At 44.5% G+C, this 12229-nt stretch overlaps 1 protein-coding gene across 6 annotated transcripts in view; it reads right to left on the reverse strand.

The window, feature by feature from the left end:
- GLYR1 (glyoxylate reductase 1 homolog) overlaps window positions 1-12229 on the reverse strand; it is a 35322-nt gene that overhangs the window by 15527 nt on the left and 7566 nt on the right. For 4 of the 6 annotated variants that reach the window (XM_072835645.1, XM_072835646.1, XM_072835643.1 and 1 more), the window contains exons 4-9: window positions 7619-7757; window positions 6830-7072; window positions 1940-2026; window positions 997-1053; window positions 194-244; window positions 27-100 (exon numbers count right to left, since the gene is read on the reverse strand). In XM_072835645.1, the coding sequence (XP_072691746.1) occupies window positions 27-100; window positions 194-244; window positions 997-1053; window positions 1940-2026; window positions 6830-7072; window positions 7619-7757 (651 nt within the window). The remainder of the gene's footprint in view (window positions 1-26; window positions 101-193; window positions 245-996; window positions 1054-1939; window positions 2027-6829; window positions 7073-7618; window positions 7758-12229) is intronic. The other 2 variants (XM_072835648.1, XM_072835647.1) reach the window with 1 other exon arrangement.

Here is a 12229-nt window from a genome sequence, read left to right on the forward strand (position 1 = left end):
AGAAGCCTTTTTATCAAAGGTCCTACTTTTTGTCTGTGGGTGTGATGCTGCCATTCACGGCCGTGCTGTCTGCTGCCTGGATGGAGGTGGACCCAGTTTCCTAGGGAAAGGAAGCACAACTCATCAGGTCAGTCTGCCCATGGCAAGGGCCCCAGTGGAAAAGAAAAAACAGGGAAGCATGGAACCTACGTACCTCTTCACATATTTTCAACTTCTTTGTGATTGCCTGGTAACAGACAGCTGGCTAATAAAGGAGAAAAAAGACCATTTATTAAACTGAACACTTAACTAGTCTCTGTTAGAATTTCCCTAAGAGATCAGGCCTAAAGTGTGGCATTAACATTGAAAACCTATTTGCCATTTGACTTTATTCAACTCCAGATGACACATCAGAAATGTAACACACACTACCTCTCAAGTATCTATGCAACTCTGCAAGATTCTTTTGCCAATGATGATATTAAGGATCAGATTCCTGTGAAGTCATACCCTCAGAATTAAAAAGCTAGTCAGTGCAAGCAGGATTGGAACCCAGGTCTGTTCAACTTCAAAGCTACAGGCTATCAGGTCCTATCAAGGTTCAGCCTAACTTAGGGCCTTGTAGATACTCTGGGAAGCTTTCCCTTCACACAGTGATGGTTTATAGATACTGTTTGTACTACAAGCCTGAGAATATATCTCACCAAACAGCATGGGCTACCTCACAAGTGCCAATAGCTCACAAGGTCTGGCTTCTCTGCCCTGGACTCTTAAGGCAACTACAAATATCTCAACTACACAGCTGCTGAATCTTATATACTTTCTTTGGTTCATTTTTAACCTTAATAACACCTGATTCATGAGAGGGTCTCCATGTGACTTTTTATCTAGTTGCTCTGGGCAGTGGTAGAGGTAAAGCCTAAGTTTTCAGACCCGTAGGTTAAGGTTCCATGGAGCCACCTTCTTCCCTCAGGCCAGCCCCTGACGAAGGACCAAGAATGTCAAAGACCAACTCACCTTCTCAGTTTGGCTGAGCAGGAAATGATGGAAATGAGGATCTGCATCTTTCACAGGCTGAAACCAGAAAATGATTCAGTAAAATAACCTATCTTCCACCAGAGGTCACCTTGCCTGATAACTGCACTCTCTGGCTGAAACACCCCTGGCAGCTGGTCTTGACTATACAAATGCCTGGAAGCACTTTCCCATCAATAGTGCAAGCCTTTTATAAACAACCCCTGCTCCAGCTACAAGGAAGCTGTTTACAGGTGGAAAAGAGGAGACAATTCTTTCAGGTGGGCATGTAAATTATTCCACTAACACTTCACGAAAATATTTAAGAGGCATAACGGTATTTTAAAAATACAGCATTTACCAATCCCTTTGGATAACCAGCAGATGAAGCCAAATCAATCCTCAGGACTCTCCTAATTTTAGGATTTTAGCCTACTGTGTCTGGTACCAGACCTTTGAGTGTCTTGTCTCATGAAGGATTGCCATAAACAGAAACACAGGGCAACGAGTGCAGGACTTTCAAGGGCTTTCACAATTAGGTCCAGCAGGGGACGGGGGTATCTGATCCAAGGATGAAATCACGTGGGGTACAAAGTTACATGTGTAAACAGTGAAAGCTGTCTCTATAGCATTAAGTGAAAAAAATGTGTGGGTCAATCCCACATTTGTGAAAACCAACCCTATTCCCAACAGTAGAAACCCCATGTGGGTATATAATTCTTTATCATAAATGATGGTTGAGTGGGGGTGAGGGGATGTATCAAAGCATCTGGAAGAAGTTACACTGAACTTGACAGTGAGCACCCGAGGGTGGAGACTTGCACTTCTCCCCCTAACATCTCAGTACTGTCTTGCAATTTATAAATGGGGAAAGGAAAAGCCTCACACAGGCCAGGAAACCAGCTTGGAGGCTGGGCTTGTCCTGGCCTGTGGGAGAGCTTGTTACCTCGCTCACAGTCGGCTGCCATTTAAACGCGGCCATCGGTCCAGCCATCACCCCCTTCACGGTACTAGACTCAGGGATGGTGAGATCCTACAGAGGGAAAGGCAGATTGTCAGGACACTGAGGGCAGCTCAGTAGCAGATGTCTTCCTGCACCACATCGGGGAGCACCTCTTCACCGCTTTGCTTCCTTCAGTTACATTCTACCTTAAACAAAACCCCTAGCAACTCCACAGTCTCAGAATCAGTCCCCAGGCACAGTTCTGACTGTTCATCGGGGAAAACCAGGCAAATTCTCATCAATAGGGAGCAAGCCTTTCTTCTCTGTTCTTGAAATAACAAATTGTCTTCTTGTGCCCAAGTTTCGCAAGGACCAATGTCTCTGGAAAGTCCAACTATGGTATGCAGCATTGTCAGCTAGTCAAAAAAAAAAAAAAAATTCCTTATGGCCATAAGCGAACATTAAGAAAACAGTACTGGCTTCAGAGGGAATCTCAAAAAAACAAACAAACAAAAAACAAAACAAAACAAAGCAAAACAAAAACTAAGAAAGCCACATGGTGCCAATGCGGAAATGTGCCAAACGTTTTAGCTACCAGGTGACAAAGCCAGACTTCGAACCCAGGGTGGCTGGGAGCCAAGAGCCCCTTTCTCTCCCCAGGCTGATGCCAGGACAGGACTCAGTGGAATGGGGTGCGCTTCCTAACCAACAGCCTGGTCCACACCCATCCTGGGCAGGGAGCTGCTTCAACTTTACACTTGCTGTGTTCTGGTCACCTCCACCAAGTTTACCTCTTACTTCCTTTCCACATGTGTGATCTTCCAGCTATGGTGGCCCTCCAGACATTTCTACTTGGATATTTAAAGGGAATCCTGACACGCCCCACTGAACTCTGGATCTCCCTGCCCAAATGGCTCCTTCCACGGTCTTTGAAGTCTTAGAAAAGCAGCTCAGTTCTACCGGGCTGAGATCTTTGTGGTCCTTCTTGATTTTACCATCCTCTTATCTGTTAACAGTGATTATGGTTTTACAACTGGGGATCTGCAACCCCTTCTTGCCACCCCATTGCTAACTTCCAAGCTCCTGCCATCAGCTATCACTTGGACTACAGCAAAAGGGATCCTCCTGCTTCCGTTCTGGAACCCTGCAGTCTATAGACTGTACACAGCAGCCAGAGCGAAGTATGCCACTTCTCTGCCTAAAACTGATTTCCTGTCTCACACAGTCAGGCTAAAGGCTTTATTATTATAGCCTACAGGGCACTACAAGTTCTACAACTCCTACTCCACAATAATCTCCAAATTCATGTCCTATTATATTTTCTCCTCTGTCACCAGTCTCCAACTTGCCAGCACCCCCATGGCCCTCCATCCATTCCCCAAACACACCAAACCTATCCCTGCCTCAGTGCCTTTGCACTACTGGGAATGCTCTTCCAACAGTTACCTACTTGGTTCACATGCTCACTTCAGCATGGCTCATATGCAGAAATGTCACCTTATCTGGTGCTTTCCCTGACCCATTAGAACATGATGCTGATGCTATTATAAGTAAGTTCTATGAAAGCAAGACCCTTGACAATTTTGTTTATTCCATATTCCATGCTCGGAGCCATGCCTGGTGCAGATTATTAGGTGTTTGCTATTTACTAAATAAGTGAACACGAGAAGGCCCTCTCTATCATGCTGCTTTATCTCTAGACATCTGGCTTATGATGGAGCTGCTCAATCAACATTTTCTGAATAAAGAGCTCTGGGGAAACAGAGGCCTAGTGCAGTTCTGTCTCAAAGAATGTCCTGCCAAAATGGACATGTTTTGTATCTGTCCCCTGCAGCTGGGGCAGCATAGCTCTAGTGACCTGCTTAAGGCCCCAGGACAGAAACAGAGTGAGATGGAAAGCACTGAGTTTCCATCTGGCACTGACAAAAGGCTTTGACTCCCACCTCACCTCATCACTCTCTGTACCACCAGCCATAGGACTGATGGCTCTGTTCTGTCAGGGTGGTGTGTGCCTAGAGCTGTAGTTTTTCTCAGCCCAGGACTTGGAAATGAGAGCCCCTGAGAGAGGATGAGAGCACAGCTCTCACACTGGAGTTGAGCCATGAACCCAGCCTTTCTCTGTACCCATGAAACTAACGTCTCTGCGTCAAAAGGTCAGCCTTTTCCATTAATCCTCACGGGACAGGGGATTGTGGCTCAGAATGGCAATCATCCAGGATTCTGCTCAGTTATCAGCCTAGGCTACTGCTGTTTCAGAAAGAAGCTTGACAGCCAAACAACAATTACTGCAGCAACACTTTTTAGACCATAGGACCTATTAGATCAGAAGATGCACAAAATTCCAAGCCCAGATTCCCTACATCTCTGAATATACTTAATAAAGACCAACTGTTTGAGCTGAAATGGCTGTGTCCACCCTGTACCACTGGCCACACTCCTTGCTCTCCAGGTGACAAATCCTTCACTAGAGACTGGGTCAAGCAAGGAGACTAGAAAGGACCCTGCTAAAGTAAACAGCAAGGAGAGGTCTTGGCTAGGGACCTAACTCCAAGAATAGCAGCAGAAATGTTACTATCCCCTGATTAATAATTCAGACTCAAGGGCAAACTGCTTTTCCCTGGGAGCCTTTGAGAAGAGTCCCTGCAGTAAGCCTGGTGGTGGCCTCAGGTTACACTAAAACCACTACGCTCTCACTGCACAACAGGCTACTGCCAGACACTGACAAATGTAAAGCCATTCATCAAATGTGTAGTGCAAGGCACACCATTCTTGGTGCTTTGCTCTTGTTACTCATTTAATTCTCACAACAAACCTGAGAGACAGGTATCACTATTATTCCCAATGATCAGATGAGGAAACCAAGGCAAAGGTAGTTGGCCAAGATCACATAGCTGCAGCAAGTTAGGGAGTCACAGTTCAGACTCAGACCTCCTCCTCATCTCTCCTGTACACTTTACTTTTTCCAAAAAGATGTCATTTCTCTGCAGGGCCAGCAAAGGAGTTGGTGAGATCCATGGCTTTAGAAAACAGAAAATAGGAATTTGGAGAGCAGTATAAAACCCAACAGCTCAGATGCCTCTGGATCCCCAGGAAATCAATTCAATTTGATCTAATTATTATTATTATTATTTTTTTAATTTGATCTAATTAGATCACACCCCCTGAGAAGTTCTTCCTGCATCATGGCTGGCTGTTTTCTCCACCTTCTCTACCTCTGGCTGGCGGTTCTCTGTGCTTACTGTCAGCCAGGGCTGTCTTGACCACCAGTCACTCTCTCTACTCTGTCTCAGGTCATTGGACGGTGAGAAGGACCTTCCCTAACACAGTGGTCACAGAGTGGCAGCCCACACACTAAATCTAGCCCAGAGATGTTCCTCTGGACATAAAAGTATTTTAAAATTTTAAATTAGCTTGTAAGGTTTAAGACTGGAATGTTTCACATAAAACTCTGTATTTCTAGCTTTTCTTGAGAAAAACCAATCGGGCAAAAGTTGACTGGAATCCCATAGACAGAGTATGACCTCACCAGAGTGCCAGCTGCTGCCATACCTAATGCTCTCAGCGCAGAGGTAGGTCAGGGCTGTGGACCCTCTGCCAGCTCCCCTTGCTGCCATGACCTGTCTGGTCTCCCTGGTGTCTGAATTTGCAGGCCTTAATCTGATGAGGTCTAGTGTTTCATCATGGCCTTATCACCAACTGTTTCTGACAGCCATCTGGCTCCCGACCCCTTGACTGTGTTCTAACAATCCTCTTCTGTGTTGGGACAGACTACCTCCTCCACCTCGAATTCTCTACCCTTGGTTTTTGAGACTTAACCCAAATCTTTTCAGGAAGGTGAAAGGTACATGATTTCCACTTTATTTCACTGTGATGACTTCTTCCAACTCTGACCTGTGGACGTTCTCCCTGCAAAGCAGACTCCTGCCCTTCACTCTGTTCCCTCCTTACTTTCTCTCAAGACCAATCCCACTGGGCCACACAGTTAGATTTTGTACATATTCTCCAACATACTTTCTACTTATTTGCTCTCACATCTACATCCCACCCTGACATTAGTTCAAGGCCCCCTATCGTCTCATCATCATCACAAATTCATCACACTCAAAATACAATTAGTTCTCTTACTCTGTAAGCCAATCCTACCCGATTTATGCTTTTGTGAAAGGCATTACCATTTCCCAGGCAAAAATCTGAAATCCTCTCCCTCCCCCTTTCCTCTGTCACCAATTGCTAAATATTATGAGCCCTTCCTCTGCAGTGCCTCTCGGGCAATTCCTTTCAGTATTTGCTATCAGAATAGCTCTTTATAAATGCAAATCTGGCTGGTTTCTGACCAGCTTTAGCCTTTCTTCTCTGCCCTCGCCATTGCTAACATACAGCTTAGAGCACACTGTCACCCTGACACCCAGTTCCAACGTGATCGTGGACCCCTATTGACTCCATGACAATAAATACTGCTTTAGTAGATCTCGAGGCCCTCCACAATCCAGTGACAACCCACTTTTAGCTCTCTGCTCTCCTCCCTGTCCTCTACCTGTAATGAGAATATCCACGGCAACATCAAGCCCCACGTAGGCTGGGCCCTTGGTCTCTGGAATGCCTTCCTCTCTTTCTTCCTAAGCCCCTTCCAATGCCAGCCCTTGCATGCTAACTCAGGTGGACGGTTCTTCTGCCTCAACCATCTAGTTGAATGCAAGATCCTTTGCTGCCTTGTGTTCCTATTTCAGGCCTGTGCATCCAGGCTGTGTCCCTCCCCTGGTCTGCGGGATTCTTTAGGGCAGTGCTTAGCATAGGTCTCTATGTTCACTCTGAGCTGAGACACACTGTAGAGCTCAACTCTTTCATATACAGAAGAAAGTCACTAATCCCAGAAGCTGCAGAGGTGAAACAAACCTTCTCATCCTTTGGGGGCCGACCCCGTTTCCGGGGACTCTGCTCTTGGGCTCTTTTCAGAGGGGACTTGGAACCTCTCTCTGAAGAGCCTGAAGACACCCTCTTCTTTCCTTCTCCCATGTTCTTCTTCACCTTCCCTTCAGACAGGCTAAGCTTCCGCTTCTCATCACCTGAGTTTGGCCTACTTCTCTCCTCACTGGAATTACGCCGATTCTTGTCATCAGCAGAATTGTGGGATGATGTCTGAAAGTTTAATAATAACAATGATAGCCACCACAGCAGCCACTGCTGCTGCCACTGCCATTTACACAAGCCACACCCTAGGAGAAGCACTTTATATACGCTAACCACACAACAACCCTACAAAATAGGTTCTGCTATTGCTCCCACTGATATTTGGAGAAGCAGATAAAAAAGTCGAATCACTTGCCGATAGTCCCAAAGCTGAAAAGTGGGATTTACACCCAGGCAGTGGATATACTTGAGAAGCTATGCTCCTAATCTCTAGTATATAAAAGGAGAAATGCCTGTGTTGTACTCAAAAGCTGAGCTACTTCTCCTGAGTCCAAGTGACTTTCCTAAGAACAGCATCTATTCTAGAAAAGACCACCGCATGCATGGAGTCTCAAGCTGACAAGTAAAACGCGGATACCCTAGAACTGAAGTAGTGTTCTCTCCGTTGGCATTTCATAAGAAAAGAGCTTTGGGTTTGGGCAATATTTAATCTGTTAGTTACTATGCCAAAATAACCAGTCTGATGTTGGAATAAAGCAAGAAGCAGTCTCTTACCTGGTCTTTCCCTTTGGCTCTCCGGAGGAACTCTTCGACAGCATCCACAGCCTGCTGAAATCTTTTCCCCTTGTTAATCTTTATCATTTCTTCTTTATGTGCATGGTATGGCTTTAGCTGTTCCACTTTGATCCAAGCACTGGCAGAAAATACACACAGAAAGAGTATGATCCACAATGCCCAGGGCAGAAAGTATCAAATACCTCATTGCAACAGAATGCAGATATTCATCTGGTTTAACTGGACTTTGAAACAGGCCTGCCATGTTTTCAAAACATGTTATCAACCACCCAAAACTCTTGGGGTGTTATAAAAGTATGTCTTCCTGAAACAAGTCAGGCACAACAACCACCACCAACAAAACAAGACCATCCTCCACATGTTGCAGGCTATTTATGTCTATTCTTGTTCACCAGCTGTCCACACTAAACCACACATTGCCTGATACTTCTGCAGGGCTGAGGAAGCCTGGAGATGTTCTTCCATTCTCATCACAGGACTCCCTCATGGACCTGGGCATCAGGAAGGATTACTGACCACAGCAACATCACTGCCCAGTCAATACCCAAAGCAGAATGACAACCTGTCAATCAAGTGAGAATCAGGGATGCTCCCACGGCTAAAGATATGCAGTCTGGGATGCCTGGGTGGCTCAGTGGTTAAGTATCTGCCTTCAGTTCAGGGTGTGATCCTGGAGTCCCGGGATCGAGTCCCACATCAGGCTCCCTGCATGGAGCCTGCATCTCCCTCTGTGTCTCTGCCTCACTCACTCTATGTCTCTCATGAATGAATAAATAAAATCTTAAAAAAAGAAAAAAGAAATGCAGCATCTGAAATCTGCTCTTACAGATATTTGTTCATAAATGACCATGTCTGTGGCCACTAAACCAGACAAAATATGACAAATAATTTGGAATGAGGGCAGCAGTTGTAACAGGAGGTATTTTGAAACAAGCTTCTGCTTGTGATTAATGGTGGAACATACCCTGTTTAATTTTTAATTCCTACCATCAATGTGTAACACATACAAGTAAAAAAGTGGGATCCCTGGGTGGCGCAGCGGTTTAGCGCCTGCCTTTGGCCCAGGGCGCGATCCTGGAGACCCAGAATCGAATCCCACGTTGTGCTCCCGGTGCATGGAGCCTGCTTCTCCCTCTGCCTGTGTCTCTGCCTCTCTCTCTCTCTATCATAAAAAAAAAAAAAAAAAATTTTACAAGTAAAAAAGCCATCAGTTGTCACTTCTAAAATATCTGTCCTACCATTCTAACCTGAACAAATTTGCCCCAGCTCACTTCCTGTAGTTTTCCTAAATGACATTCAGCTCCCCAGTACAAAGGAGAAGATTTTACAGGTTTGGTGAGGTATCAGTTAACTTATAGACATTTTTATTGTATAAAACTCACAGGTTTCTTTTTTTTTTTTTTAACTCACAGGTTTCATAGCATAACCTTCTGGAAAAGGAGTCCGGTTAAGGATAGAGAAACTGAGCTATCATACTTAGGGCCCTTTCTTTTAGAGAAAGCTAGAGAATATTCACTAATAATAGTGTAAAAATGTGAGGAGCTGAATCAGTTAAGTGTCCAACTCTTGATCTCAACTCAGGTCCTGAACTCAGGATTGTGAGTTCAAGCCCTGCATTAAAAAAAGGAGAAGAAAAAAGAAAAAGCACTAATCTCTGTACATAAAAATAGTGTGAACAACCCAACAATGGCCACCTATGTATTGAGTGTTATGCTAATAACTGTGACAATGGATCTGTACAAACACAATAGCTGTGGGACTATGAGCCTGCAAATGTGACAGCAAATGAGAGCTAAGCATTTTATCTATGGGTAAACAAAATCACAGAGAATGGAATGATGAATGAGGCCTCAGACACTGTCTCACCGCATAAAGCTTCAACCAGGTGAGGTAAGCAGGTACCTTCTAGTGATTAACTCATCTTAAAAGTCTGAAACTTGACTGATAGAGTCAAGTGGTCTATTCTACGGAGAGGAAAAATGGAATGATATTTTGACCTCATGTTGCCTGGAAGGTATACCACTGAATGGACCCTCCTGCTTCTCTTCCCATTTAGTGTTTCTAAGGACAGACCACCAGAGCAGAGCAGATGCAAAGCCAGATATGCCCTGAAAAGCAGGCTAAGCTGTCCTACTGAGATGACACAAGTACCAGTGATAAAGCTTAAAGAGCCACATGCTCTAGACATGCCTCTTCCTTCGCTGCACTTCAGGTTAGAAGCGGAGACTCACATAAGTTCTGGTGTAAGACCAATGGGGTGGTTTTTATGGAGCCCTGTAAGATGGGACAATACAGTCTAAGGCCTCCCTCTCCCCACATGAACCTCTGAATATGAGGACGTGGAGAGGTAAGGACATTTGTGGAGGAGGCACCAATAATTCATGCCTATTTTTTCACCGAAGCATTTTAAGTGGATTATTAATTTCTGCCAGAAGAATGGTACAGTCAAAATTCCATTCATCCTGAAGACTGGCATTTGAATACTAAAACGAAATTTTCTGCTTTGACCATTTTTTAAAAATGACAAATTTGCTAAGCAAATGGACAGTATAAATATCAAGAACATAAATGCAAGAAATATTAATCTAGCTAAGAAATCAGCCTATTATTGAAGCACTGTGCCCCGTTAGAAAAATGGTAAATAAAAAGCCAGCTCACCAGAGCCTTAGGAGGATTACCTCTTGAAAGCAAGCCAAATTGAAATCACTTTAGCCATCTGAATAGTTTTGCTCTAAAGGCTAACTCCGTCTCCTTAAAGAGTACACTTCTCAGCCACAGCTTCAATAATGCACCATTCTCTAGTACACTGAGGCCTATCAGCTGGGTCTGGCATGCAACTCGTGCTCAATAAATAATCACTGAGTAAATGATGCCTTCCAAGCATGTTCAGAAGGGCTGGAATGTTGGTCTCTGGGTTAAATGTTATAAGGCTTTGGTGGCCTTTTCGGGTTGTTGCTGTTGTCTGTACATTTTTTGTTTTTTGCTTTATCACGACCCTGAGATCAAGACTTGAGCCAAGATCAAGAGTTGGATGTTTAACTGACTGAGACACCGAGGTGTCCCCGCTTTTTTAAAATTTATTTTTATTATTTATTTAAAGATTTTATCTATTTATTCATGATAGAAAGAGAGAGAGGGAGGGAGGGAGGGAGGGAGGGAGAGGGAAGAAGAGGGAGAGGGGAGGAGAGAGAGAGACAGAGAGAGAGAGAGAGAGAGAGGCAGGCAAAGACACAGGCATAAGGAGAAGAAGGCTCCATGCAGGGAGCCTGATGTGGGACTCGATCCCGGGACTCCAGGATCATGCTCTGGGCTGAAAGCAGGCACTAAACCGCTGAGCCACCCAGAGATCCCCACCCCCCCTTTTAAAATGACTTCTGTGTCTTTCTGTGATATGAGCTGTGACTTGTGATTTCCCTTCTATTATCCTCCTGATGCCTAGATGGAGCTGGACCTTTTCTGCCCAATTTGCTGTCGGGTTGGAGTCAGAAAAATTAAGCTTAGTCAAGTGGTGTGTAAATTATGAGCCCTTGCTTTTACATATACATACAAGGAAGTTAATCCTATTGTTTGTAGTGGTAATCAGTGAGGTTGTTATGAAGAACAAAATGGATGGTCCCTTAAGATATCTGGCTAAGGGATCCCTGGGTGGCGCAGCGGTTTAGTGCCTGCCTTTGGCCCAGGGCTCGATCCTGGAGACCCGGGATGGAATCCCGCGTCGGGCTCCGGGTGCATGGAGCCTGCTTCTTCCTCTGCCTATGTCTCTGCCCCTCTCTCTCTCTCTCTCTGTGTGACTATCATAAATAAATACAAAAAACTTAAAAAAAAAAAACAGATATCTGGCTAAGTGGAAGAAAGCAAGGTGCAGAACAGTGTGTGTAGTATGCTATCAACTTATGTAAAAACAAGGAAAAAGGAATATGTAATTTCTTGATTCTGCACATAGTATCTTTGGAGGGGCATATTATAAGAAACTAGTATAACTGGATGCCCATGGGCTGGTAACTGGGTGGCTGAGGGACAGGGATGAATGGAACTGTTTCATAGTTTATACCTGAATTGGAGGGGTGGGGGAGGCAGGCGTAAACACGTATTATCTTTAAAAACAACAATAAATCAACAATGAAGGCCTCTGCCATAGAACATGGGCTGCTCTGCTCATGGGATTGCCCCCATGACTTCTTTGTGAGCTTGCTCAAGTGGGTAGCTACTACCAGGTGGTAGGTGTAACTGCACCTGTAACACAGCCAGGAGCAGCAAACTTACCCTGGTATTCCAATACATCTCCTGTAAATTCTTTTCATTTGCAAATATAAACCTTCTACTATAAGCTACTCTCAGATTACACACTCTGCTCAAAATGAATTTAAACACCTTACATTTTCAAAAATTTCCGTAATTCTGACCTGCTCTTAAATTAAAATCATACCATATATATATCATATTAAACAAGGGTCTATAAACAATCTCTAAAACTCTCAATATGTGTCTCAGACTTCATGACACAATGACCTGGGTGGGAGTCGGGGTGGGAGGGAGAACACAAATGTGTCAGTAGAGTCCAAAGGTGAGAACAAAGATGGGGTGAGAAGT

Source organism: Canis lupus, chromosome 8 (genome assembly GCF_048164855.1).
Source record: "Canis lupus baileyi chromosome 8, mCanLup2.hap1, whole genome shotgun sequence".
NCBI classification, from domain to species: Eukaryota; Metazoa; Chordata; class Mammalia; order Carnivora; family Canidae; genus Canis; species Canis lupus.